Source organism: Osmia lignaria, chromosome 2 (assembly GCF_051020975.1).
Source record: "Osmia lignaria lignaria isolate PbOS001 chromosome 2, iyOsmLign1, whole genome shotgun sequence".
Taxonomy (NCBI): Eukaryota; Metazoa; Arthropoda; class Insecta; order Hymenoptera; family Megachilidae; genus Osmia; species Osmia lignaria.
In genome coordinates, this window is record NC_135033.1 from 10,731,340 (window position 1) to 10,744,161 (window position 12,822).

General features: G+C 41.4%; 1 protein-coding gene and 1 long non-coding RNA gene across 2 annotated transcripts in view; one reads left to right on the plus strand and one right to left on the minus strand.

The window, feature by feature from the left end:
* The first annotated feature begins 1,976 nt into the window (after positions 1–1,976).
* Positions 1,977–6,279, plus strand: LOC117608447 (E3 ubiquitin-protein ligase RNF167). Its single transcript, XM_034333596.2, has 8 exons — positions 1,977–2,481; positions 3,244–3,557; positions 3,823–4,015; positions 4,094–4,302; positions 4,404–4,578; positions 4,651–4,809; positions 4,927–5,133; positions 5,235–6,279. Exons 2-8 carry the CDS (start codon positions 3,378–3,380, stop codon positions 5,306–5,308), a joined length of 1,197 nt encoding a protein of 398 aa, XP_034189487.1. The 5' UTR covers positions 1,977–2,481; positions 3,244–3,377; the 3' UTR covers positions 5,309–6,279.
* Positions 4,403–12,822, minus strand: part of LOC117608453 (uncharacterized) — a 35,727-nt gene continuing 27,307 nt past the window's right edge. The window contains exon 5 of the long non-coding RNA XR_013063266.1: positions 4,403–8,000. This is a non-coding gene — a long non-coding RNA (uncharacterized LOC117608453). The remainder of the gene's footprint in view (positions 8,001–12,822) is intronic.

Here is a 12,822-nt window from a genome sequence, read left to right on the forward strand (position 1 = left end):
TGGCGCTGATTCGACATCGAAATTTTAGTTCACATTTTTACCGCCAGAGGGCCAAAAATGTTGCGAGGTTTGGTTCCTTTTTCCGAAACCAGATGGCGCTGATTCGACATCGAAATTTTAGTTCAAATTTTTGCCGCTAGGGGGCGCTATTTTTCGAAATTTTTGCGAAAAATGAAACAACTTACCTTTACTTACCTTTACTTACCTTTACTCGAAACAGTCTTTATAATATATTTATTATAAGGGATGCAGAGATGTATGGAATGTAGGGATTAAAGGAATGTAGGGATGGAAAGAATGTAGGGATGAAAGGAAAGCAGGGATGAAAAGAATGAAGGGATGAAGGGATGAAAGGAATGTAGAGATGAAAAGAATGTAGGGATGAAAGGAATGCAGGGATGAAAAGAATGTAGGGATGAAAAGAAAGTAAGCATGAAAGGAATTTAGGGATGAAAAGAATGCAGGGATGTGAGGGGTGCAGAGATGTAAGGAATGTTGGGATGGGAGGAATGCAGGGATGTAAAGGAAACTGAGATGGCCTTGACCTATAATGAGGGATAAAGTTATATAAATAACTGGAAAAAGTAAAATAAATGGGGTCCTCGGCTGAGACTCAGAAGAGGGATATAATCATTAATGTTATTCCCCTTCGATGAGCTTACTTAATAAGCAAAAGAAAATAAGAGAAGTAAATTAAATAAACTCTGGCAAAAAATTATACGGGTTGTGCCCTCTTCATACGGACCTGATGTCATATTGGGGTATTAAGGACCCCGAAAAGCCGGTTACTATCTCTGCATACCAATAATATAGCATCCGGGGTGCCAGGGACCCCGATGCACCAGTGACTATCTTTGCATACCGACATTATTGCATCTGGGGTGTCAGGGACCCCGGCGTGTCGGTGGCACTCCCCGTATACCGGCATATCATCTTGGGGTGTCAAGGACCCCGGAACGCGGATGACACTTTTTACATACCGATGTTTTGGTATCTGGGGTGTCAGGGACCCCGGAGCACCGATGACATTCTTTGCTTACCGATAGTATGGCATTCGGGGTATCAGGGACCCCGTTGTATCGGCGGCATACAGCATATCATCTTGGGGTGTCAGGGACCCCGAGTATAACTTTGGGGTTCTCAGGCACCCCAAATGCCATCCTGGGGTTCTCAGGAACCCGGAATGCCACCTCGGGGTTCTTAGGCACCCGGAATGCCATCTTGGGGTTCTTAGGCGCCCAGGATACCATGTTGGGGTTCTCAGGAACCCCGAATATCGTCTTGGGGTGTCAGGGACCCCGAAGCAAGTAGCGAAATATAAGACCTAAAAACGAACAAATCGTGTAACTCACTTGTTCGGAATAGTGATGGATAGGACCGGATCTAGCGAAATATAAGACCTAAAAACGAACAAATCGTGGAACTCACTTGTTCGGGATAGTGATGGGTACGACCGGATCTAGCGAAATATAAGAACGGAAAACGAACAAATGGTGAAACTCACTTGTTCGAGGTAGTGATGGGTACGACCGGATTTTTAGCGCATGCGCACTAGAATTATTTATTATAAAAGAAGCTTGTAAATAGTTAAGAAATCACAAACAATGAAAATGATATATTTGTAAATCACAAACGATTTCCAGTCAATTACGGTTATCAGTTATTACAAAATCTGTTTATTATAAAAAATTACTAAAAAGTTTCGGCTCACATAAAGAGTGAAATACAATTTCTAATTACGAAAGAACTAATTTGTTACAGACGTTAAAAATAGACTCACAATCAATCACAAACGAAAGACATTAAGAAAAATTAAAAATAATCATATTTTATTATTCCTTTCGGGTAGCTTCATGTAGGTACTGGTTAACCAAGCACGATTATCATACCGACTGTGCTCCGTATATGCAGACTTAACCTCACTTGGGGGGTGTTTAGGACCCCCGAAATTGACCCCTTGAGAACAAAAACATGTCGAATCTTTTTGTATTATTAGTCACTGATGTATGTATGACATCCGCGTGACTTAAGTGATCAAGTTACTAAATAGCTGTTTTGAAGCAGAAAGACTGTATAAATTGTTCTTGTGTTACGTAGAAGAACTCGACCGAAGTAATTATGGACAAAGAATTTTTTAATATAATTCAATGGTTGACATTTACTTGTGGACTTTATTCAATGGATTGATCAACATCGCAGTCGATCTGGTGTCATCATAGAAGTTCTACTTTTTGTTTGTAGTGCAAAGTAATTAAGATTTTTCGAAACATTCTTATAACCTCAAATCTGTGGAAAGAAATGCAAACGATATCCGACGCGTAAACGGTGTGCATATCGTTGCACACTGGTAGTATCTACATACGTAATTAGGCGTGTGGGTGCATGTGTATACATGTATATACGTTTTACGAACCGATTAAACGTCCGTTGTATGTCATACACTACGTCTTTTTCTGGATGAAAGAAGAAAAAAAAGTTCTAGTACGTATCGAAATTATCTCTGTGTTTACGTTGAGTATTACCATTGACAGAGAAATTTATAGTATTAAATTAGTACGATTCCCTCTATTTGTTGCATACCTGTTTACGTTTACGTACATTTACATGTATATGGCACTGTTATTTACGTCGATTGATATACATCAAAAAATTTAATCATCATTACTTCCACTATCTGTTCGTCGATGTGTTAAACAGAAACTATGAGAATACGCTTCGCGTATCAGATTGACGCTTTTCTTTTGTTTTGAAACAGGGAAGACGCATACTTCGCTTTTTGTAAGTCGGATAATTCATTGATGCAACATTTTTTAATTATTCCAATCAAATATAAGCAGTGAGATTGTACTATACTATTATGCACGCGTCACGTTTCGTTTAATTCATTAATTACTTATAGTGAATTCAAAATTACTATACAAGTTGTAAATAAGTTCTTCTGTGTCATCAAACATTCATATCAAGAAATTAGTAACAGTACATTATGTGACTATGATAATATTAAAAAAGTAATTTGCAGTTCTTTCAAATATGGAGCATTTTAATTGTGACACAAATTATTACCTATCATCAACAAGTATGTAATATCAAACATACTCATTGAAAACTATTTGACAAGTTACTAAAATATTAGTACTACTATATATTTGTAATATTAATAAGTTGATTACAAATGTGCTAATTATATAACTTAGTATATGCAATCTTTTTTGTTTATAGTAATGAATTTTATAATTCTTACAGGTTAACATTCACCTTTTCATAATGGATACATTAGTATCTATGGGCTAAATAAAACATACAATGAAGCACTCAGAAAAACTTTTAATAGAATAATAAAATTGACAAGACAGTGGATACTTTTGACTCCTTTAAAAATGAGACAGTGTTGTTTAAGCCACCAACTTCAGTTGTGGCTTATGTTTCTCATCTTTTGTGTTACATACAATAGAGCAGATATTTTGGTATTTTCTGCAGCTGCAAGACATCAAATTGAGGAAGAATTTAGAGACATGCCTGCCAGATTTGGAGGTTTGATACCATCTGAAGGGATTAAGGTATTTATATTATCATAGGCATTAAGTATTCAAAATGTAATGATATACGAAGATAAATTTATAATATATGATTGTAATATTATATTTGATGGCAATTAGAACATACATAGCTTCTGTAAAATTGCTTTCTCTAAATTATACTTGTAAATAAAAAAAATATAATGTTAACAGTTACGAGTTTTTATTCAAAACAGTAAGAAAATATTTTTGAAAAATCTATGTCAAATACAGGGTACATATTATAGATTATGGAAAATTTTATTAGGGTATGGTTGTATATGCAGACCCACCTTCAGCATGCCGTGAAATACAAGGTCCTCCCAACATTACTAATTACAATGGTTATTGGATAGCACTAATCGCTCGGTATAACTGTAGCTTTGAGATAAAAGTTAGAATGGCACAGAAAGCAGGGTATGATGCTGCAATTATACACAATGTGAACAGTAATGAATTAGGTAAATATTTTATCTGAGAAGTAAGTATTTATATATATATTTATATCTGAATGTATTTCTGTATATGTTTTGTTATAGAACCAATGTCAGCAGAAGATCCTGTAGGGATATTCATACCGTCTGTATTTGTCAGTGAAATCACAGGATTGATTATTAAAGAAAATTATTTATACGATCAGTTGTATTTTGTATTAATTAATGATGATGCTACATTTAATATTACACATTTACTCTTGCCTTTTGCTATTGTTGTTGGGATCTGTTTTCTAGTCATGGTTATTTTTATGGTGAGATGCTGAAAAATAAAAATGAAGTAATAAAGCAGCATTTAAGTTATTGTATAATAAGCAAGAAACAATTTCTAAAGTATATATTTTCTCGTTTATAGATCGTTAGATGTATTAAAGATAGAAGAAGGCAACGAAGGCATAGATTACCAAATTCAAGTTTGAAGAAAATTCCGACGCACAAATATACAAAGGGTGATCCGTATGAAACGTGTGCTATTTGTTTGGACGATTATGTTGAAGGCGAAAAATTAAGAGTTTTACCATGTGCACATGGTTTGTAGTTCATAGCAGCAATATGGATTTGAATTTCAAGAATTTGGTTAATAACGTTCTGTTTGGTTTCAGCGTATCATACAAAGTGTATCGATCCTTGGTTGACCAAAAGTCGTAGAGTTTGTCCCGTTTGTAAACGAAAGGTTTTTGCAGCGGACGAACAAGTTGTTACTGACGAAAGTGATTCAGACGCCGACGATACAACGCCTTTAATTCGTGACGGTCATCAAGGTTTGAAAAATGTCAATTTTCATATATTAAGAAACATAGTCTGAAGATCGTTTCAATGAAATTACATAAACAATTGTAAATTACATTTTGTGAAAATGAAAAGTAATGTTTTGTTAGGTACTCAGGGTGGAACATTTTCGCGACAGAGTGAAAATCCTTTTAATCGTGCTAGAAGATCACAAATAAGGCAGGATTTGAGCTACTTGAGTAGCAGTTCTGACTCTGAAGAGTCCTTTGCTTCATTTGAAGATAGAGCAAGTACGAATGCTGGTGAGCCATCCAGTGGGACTGTTTTTAGAGCATATGACATTCATAGCATTAATGGTATGAAATTTATTAATTTTCTCTATTAACAAAAAAAAAAAAAAAGAATTAACATGCAATTAAGAAAAAGGAAATATGAAGTTTAATGATTAAATATTTAGGTGAGTTCCCGGAGCTTGAATGTTCTGTGAGCAGTACTGAACCGCATACAGTGAATTTATGTGCAGACGCTTAAGAGTTTCCGGCTCCTGTTGTTCAAATTACAAATCGCAGTACGCGATTTGTACCGAATTCCCAAACATCAAATTCGGCCGGGTCCACTCTAGCTGTTGAAAATGAAGCAACCAGCTGTTGTTACCACGGATTCTGAAAGAAATGACATTTCGGCATAAAATTCGACTAGATTCATCTTTTATTACATTTCATAGAATGTTTATTGTAATATCCCGAATAAAATTGATAAGATGTTACAGAATTCGGCATAGAATGCTAATAACTTGTAATCGTTAAAGGAAACAGCATTTTTAAAGCTTGAAGAATTTTATTTTTTATTTAAAAGAACTCAAATGTTGAAAATATATTTTATAATAATTTGTAAGCTAAACCGTTTGTGTATACCAAATATTCGTATAAACGTATTTAATTTGTTTAGTATTCGACATTCTTTAAGCATTTTTTTACGTCCCGTATTTTATAGGAGAAAAAAGAAAGAGTAAATGCAAATTTATTATTGGAAATGATATGTCATTATTTTAATAATAAGAATCATTGTTACCCTATCAATCTTGTTTTTATTGAAAGTCATTTTAAAAACAGATACTTAACAGTTAAGATTGCAAATTATTTTTTTGCTATGCATATATCTGAGTAATATAATATTTCAAATATATTCGATTTTATTAAAATACCTTGATAAAAGAATGAATATTTAATCGCAACTTATTGTTGATTTGAAATATTATTTTAATCGGCTTTATATTCGTAAATATGTATGGCCTACATATATTTTATCTTTGCACCTAATTATTGATTTACCTCTGTTGAGGTTTCGCTACCACGGTACACTTTCTTTTTTTTTTTTTTCGTAGATTAGATATAGTTTAAATAATTCCATTAGCATTATCGGTGTATATACATATATATAGATAATAAAAGATGAAAAATAGAATTCGTATTAATGCAGGACATATAGAGAGTATAATGGAACACTATCAAATTCTGACGGTTAATATTTTTAATACTGGACGTTAATCGTTATAATAAAAAAAACTTGTTCACTATAAATAATATTTCTCTTTCGTCGTTTTCTATGCGCATTCTGTAAATTTGTATCTATAGTGAAACGTTACGTTTACAACCATTTCCTAATTATCAAATGGAAAGATATATGTATTAATCTCTATAAGCGATAAATAAATGAATGTAAATTAGGAAATGGTGATTCCATCTTCACTATTATTCAATCGGTGTTGAATCAAGTCTTTCCAAAGAAACGTTGTATAAAATTATGTAAATAGTCGGTATAGGTGACCGCGTTATGAGTGTGTATATACATATATGTATATGTATATTGTGCAATGTTAAAGATTTTTACTTGATTGTTCTAATGTCCACGACGGAAAATTAAATTAGTAGCTATCTTTATTGTTTAACCATAGATGTACTGTATCTCAATTAAAAATAAAAGATTTATATTTCTGTCTGATTGCGAGCGATACTGATCTCTTTATCGATGCTAAAGCACCAATCGAATGTCAAAGAAATAAACACATTACTAATGGTAAGTGTTTGAGTTAGAAAACGAAAGAATGAGTTGTCTCGTAATCTCGATGGGAAAGCAAACTGTTCGCGTGAATCGTTATTAAACACAATCTGTGTTCGAAAGGTCTCGGAATCGACCTTGTACGAGATAAAAATGAAAAGATATCTAATCGTTTCTAATAAATAAAAATGACTCAAATGAACACTATGAAACATTGGGGATAATTGTGTGACCATGCAAAACGAATACCTATCGCGAACACGATCGCTGACAATCGCAAAACATTCCAAATACAACAATTTAGCTATCTTAATAAACGTGAAGATATCTTTCTCTTATTACCTTTAATTGGAATTTGATTCACCGGAAGATGTATACCTTCCATTGTAAATGATAATTTTTATAAACAATAACGATAAGATAGTTTCATAATGTAAAACGAAAGGAGTTCTGTTTTGAAAATAAAGTACGTTTCCCTGCAACGATAAAAGTAATAGTTGAAAATTGAAATCCTTCTTTTAATGATTTTAAAATGAAAAACTAAAGTCCGAACGCGTATTATGTAATTAATTTTCAGATATAAAGTACAGCGAATTGGAACGTGCGCCGGATCTGTTGGCACGAATTATCTGTGCCTTCTGTAAGGTGATCGAGAAAAATGGATGATTTCGTGGCAATTAATTCGATGTAAAGAGAATAGAAGTAAGTAGAAAATTAAGGTGAAGGAGGAGTAGGAGGTGCAGCGGGGTGGGGAGGAGGAGAATGAGGGCAATGTAAGGAAGTTCTGTGGTTGCACGAAGGAAAGAGGTTCTAACGACGCTTCGTTGAAAGAGAGCGAGTGGCCGCACGTGACGGTACAATGCCGTTTGAATTCGCCTCCTTGTTGTGCAAAAATCGCTCAGAGACGGTCGCGATGCCGAGGAAAGATCGTGCCTCTCTCCACGTTGCTTTAGCCTCTCAAACCTACCGAACAACCCCATCTCCTCTCCACCTTCGCTATCGCAGCAACCCCGATTTTTTCCTCAGCCTCTGAATCTTTCTTACTCATCCTCTTCTTCTTTTACTCACATCGACGCGCAACATATTCTTTTTTTCCCTACTTTGCCACTATTTCTTTTTTTTTTTAATTTTTACAAGGCTGTCAGCTTTCAACGTTCGTTACCATCTATAAAATTAAAAAAAAAAAAAAAAAAGGGGTTAATGTAACTAAGGAATAAAGTACGAGTTGTAACAGTTGCGTAGACTTAAATGATCTAAGTTTGCCTTCCGGTTTCTATTACTAATTATTCCATTTGTATTTCGAGTCAGTCACCGGAGACCCGTATGGCGGTCGGTGTTAATGTACACATGATCATTTGTAACAGTCACAAGTTATCTCCGATGTAATGCTTGCATTAATAACCGTAAACATTGATAAGATCAAACATCCGTGATTTAAGACGCGACCGAAAATCCGGCCATCAGGATCTCGATGGATTACGAATCACGAGGGAAGCTTTGTCTGGACGAATTCGAAACGTCGTTTACGAAAGCTTCGAAACTCAATCACTGTCGTTCGAGGGTGCAAGAGAGAGAGAGAAAAAAAAAAAAGAAGAAATAAAATAAAATAAAATGAAAAGAGGACGCTTGGATCCGAGCGAAGATAGCGATGCTAGATATATGTAGGTGTAGGTAGCGGTATATAGAAAGAGAAGTAGGAGGAACAAAAAAAAAAAGCGATGTGGCTAATTTAGGGGTTACCACCGCGACTTGACCGACTAACAATCAAATAGGCTAGCTGTCCGCGTGACTAACCCGTTGCTGTTGCTGCAGCTGCTCGCGAATTATCGATTCGCAAATATTTCCCTCCGTTCGTGGACATGCGCGCCGTTGCTCTCGACCTAACTTTCGGACTCTGTAAAATAGACAGAGAGAGAGGATGGTACAAAACGTCCTTGATAGGATACGCCTTCTCGTGTATGCGTATATATGTATATCCGTGCGCAGGAAAACGTGCTTGCTGTGGCCGTTAATGCTGTACATGCGCCTTGTACCCTTAATGTCGCATCGTCGCCAGGTAGCGTCGAATCGGGGATGTTTTTTTATTTTTTTTTATTTTCGAATCTACAAGTCCCACGAGGACGGACACGTTACAGAGATTTAGGGTGTCGATTGGAAAGGCTTCACTTCCCTGCAATCGGGACATCCAAGTCCGCTAATAAGAGGAACCCGTGGAAGGGGGTTGTCCCCGTGCCTGCGGTTCCTATTTTTCACGAATTCCTACACAGGTGATTGGGAATTTTTCCGGAGAAACAGCAGAGAAATTTGAAGCGGAGGAATGATATGCACGGCGAAGGATGGCGCGAGAGTGGTCGCGGAGAATCGAGGCGAGCACGGTGGAAATCGTTCGAGGGTGAAACTCGCGGAAGGTAGGGTATCAGGGTAGCGCGGGCTAGAAAGAGACAAAGATCAAGAGGGGCAGAGTCTGTCGTAGTGGACAGTCGTGGACGATGGTGGAAACGGCACTTTGCGTGGGGCAGAAGGCAACGTGTGTACCGTTGTTTTTAGTCGAGAGACGGAAAAATACAAGGAGAAACGGTAGGGTACCGAAGAGGCGATGGTAGGAAATCGTGGAAGCTGCGCAGGAGGGATGAAACGTAGAGGATTGCGAAAAGCGCGTTAGGGGAGTGTTGCGCGAAAGGTTGAAGGAAAGAGAGGGAGGAGCTGGTGGCAAGGGCACCGAGGGTCGTGGGTGTAGGGGAACGTAACGGCACGGCACGGCACGGCACGGCACGGCACGGCACGGCACGAAAGGGTAATAGAATCGAGGCAAAGAGAAATAGGCATCGGAAGGATGTTTAAAGCTGGCCCGGATGGAAATGGTAAAAAGGAAGATGGCGGGTACGCGGGACGGTTTCGGTTTCCCCAACGGTACCGTCGATCTCCAAACGATGAGGACGAGTTAAAGATCGGTACCCCCGTTAACTTTCGTTCGCGTTTCACGCACGAGCAAATAATCACTGTTGAGCGTCGAGGGTGGCACAGTTGGTATTTTTAAGAAATCCACCCTACGAATCGTGGCCGTTTAGGAGAAGAGAAACGGATGAAAGAGAGAGCGAGAGAGAAGCGCGCGCAAGAGATCCAGCCGAGATTACAACTGCCACAAGTGCGTGCACGAGAGAGAGAGACAGGGTGAGAAAGCGAAGGAGAAAGGTGGTAGGGGGTTAGAAAGCGATAGCGATAGCCGAAGGAACGGGTGGTGTAGGTTAGAGAGAAATAGACGATAGGGGTTGGGAGACGTGGAGGAGCGAAGGGATGTTAGGTAAAAGAGGAAAATGGTGGAAAAGGAGAGCGGGAAGGAGATGGGAAAAGCGAGGCTAAATGGTGGGGAGGGGGGGTGGTTTAGAAGGGGTGTAGAGGGAAGGAGAAAATTGGGCGCGTGTGTGCGTGTGCGCGCGCGCGAGTCGGAAAGACAGACCGAGAGAACGAAGGCGCACCGAAGTTTCCGTCGTCTCTCGAAGAGGGACTCTCGGTACGTCCGTTATCCGATCCGCGCGCAGTTGCTGGTGCGCGGCTAGGGGGTCGGTGTTTCCGTGTCACGCGCACGACCCCGCAAAGTGTGTATGTGCGTGCGTGCGTGCGTGCGTGCGTGCGTGCGTGGTACGACTGCCCGTCCGCGTTGCAGGGCAGCCTGTTCGCGCGACGATAAACGCGGGATCGTGTATCGAAGTTGGCTGAAAAAAGGAAACGAAACGAAGTAAAGAAGAATAGGGGAGAGAAAGAGAGAGAGAGACAGAGAGAGCGAGCGAGAGAGAGAGAGAGAGAGAGAGAGAGAGAAAGCGAGAGAGGAAGGGAGGGGGAGATAAATCGAAGACCGATTTCGAGGTTTCTCGAATCGCGATCACGACGCTGCGCCACCGTCGTTGTGCAGGGGACGTATCTGGTTCGGGGGCGCGAAAAGTGGATTCGTCGGATTTTGCTTGGAAAGTCAGGAACGCCGCCCCGTCACTCTCCTTCTTTCCACACGCCAGTACTCTCCACCCTCAACGTCTTTCTATCGTCTCTCAAGTTTTCTTTGGTTGCTCGTTTTAACAATAAAAATCCGAGTAAATGCCTAGTCAGGTTGTCGCGTTAACGTGGTTGCAGTGAAAAAGGCGCGCGCGTATATCGATACGACTCGTACCCCTAGATTTCTCTCGCGCGTGCAACCCTTTTTTCAACGACGCGAGATAGAGAGTGAGTCGACGCGACTGTAACAACGCGTTTTCGTTCTCCAAGGTGCGCCACCTTGGTGCGTGGAGACGGCACGGTGCCACGAGGAGAACACCGACGAGCCCATCGACGCGTAGGCAGCAGGAGACGTAGTCATCGCGGATCGAAGGATCCTACCGAGTGATAAAAAAGGAAGAAGCGACGAGGGATCGTAGAGTGGTGGCGACTAACCGATCGGACGCGTTTTCCGTCCGTTTTCCGTGGCTGGTCTAGTGCGCCGCGCGTATCGAAACGGCTCGAGTGGAATCGTCGAGTTCGCGAGGAGGTGGTTGGTCGAGGAATCGGGAACGAGGAATCGAGGAAGGAGAAAGAAGAAGAGGAAAGGAACATTGGTGTGGCGAGGCTGCGAGGTTACGGGAAAGAAACGGGACGAGTCGATGTGCAATTGATAAGGAGGTGAAATTCAACGGTCTGCTGGTCGTCTATCGTTCACAGAGTTCTCGTCGTCACGGTGTAGAGGAGCCGTGCGCGCGCTCAGCCGCGCGCGCGCGCGTCCTCATACGCGCGGATCCTGGTGCGCGTTATCATCCCTCAAGGATACCAGATATAACCTCACTTTCCTGACCAACCAAGGAATTTTTCGGTGACTCGTGTTTTTAATTTGCGAAATAGGGCCGGCCGGTGAAGCGGAAAAAAGGAAAAGAGAGAAGGGGAGGAAGAGGAAGAAAAGAAGAAAATAAGGAAGGGGTTGGTGATGGATTAGGTGGATAAGGTCGGGGTCGGGGTCGGGGTCGTTGTCGGTTTCGGTGTCGGTGTCGGTGTCGGTGCGGATTGGGGGGTGGATTCGGTAAAATTTCGGCTGAAACGAAAAGAAGCGCAACGAGGTCAGTGACGGAAGGTTAGGTAAGAGGATCGAGGAAAGGTGGGTACTCGGCTGCCCGCCCGTACCAGCTCGGGGTGTGTCCATGAAGTCCACGCAATGGCAAGAAACGAGCGAACCGAACACGGTTCCGCGTAGGCCTTCAGCATCGTGGCCGTTTGAGTCTTTGTTGCCGCGGTGGGACGCGTTGCCGCGTCGCCGGCAAACGTGATCATCGGTGAGGTGCAGAGGGTAGGAAGAAAACGGAGCACAGCGGGGCGTTTAGGATGCAGCATGAACCTCGGTGCCCCGTATCGGGAGCTGGTGGTGAGCCTCGGAAGGAGGAGTACGGTGTGCAGGTGCTTTCACCGATCGAGAGATCGCGGCTCTCCGTTGTCTCCGACGCGGTGGTCCTCGCTGCCGCGATCGCGGTCGCGGTCGCCGTTGCCGTCGCCGTGCTGTACAACGTGGTTGGCACGGCAGCAACCACAACAACAGCAACAGCAGCAGCAACAGCGACAACAGGAATCGTCGTGCTCGCGATATTTACCGTCACCTTGCTGGTCGACAATTGCGATTACTGGCCTGGTTACCGTGTCGCGACAACGTCGGAAGTGGCGGCCACCTGGCAGGAGAGCGTACGGAATCGAATCAGGAGGGAAACAGCGAGGAATCAGGATTTCGATCGGCATCGAGATCGGTATCGGGATCGGGATCGGGATCGGGATCGGGATCGGAAGAACGGAGGAGGCGAGAACGAGACGAAAGGTGTGCTGGAACACGAGGAAGTGCAAGTTGTACAGGTGGTGCAGGTGGCGGGGTTGGAGAAAAAGGAGAAAACGGTGGATATTTGGCTGCGTCGGCGGCGGCGGCAACGGTGGCACGAGACTTCCGGCTGCGTGGAACGCGCGGTCACGCGGTTCTTGTTGCCGCTATC

Excerpts from the sequence above, each read along its gene's own strand:
- LOC117608447 (XM_034333596.2), top strand. The coding sequence starts at position 3,378 with ATGAGACAGTGTTGTTTAAGCCACCAACTTCAGTTGTGGCTTATGTTT. Across the intron at positions 4,810-4,926 it reads AATTCGTGACGGTCATCAAG|GTACTCAGGGTGGAACATTT; the intron begins GTTTGAAAAATG and ends ATGTTTTGTTAG. Across the intron at positions 5,134-5,234 it reads TGACATTCATAGCATTAATG|GTGAGTTCCCGGAGCTTGAA; the intron begins GTATGAAATTTA and ends TTAAATATTTAG.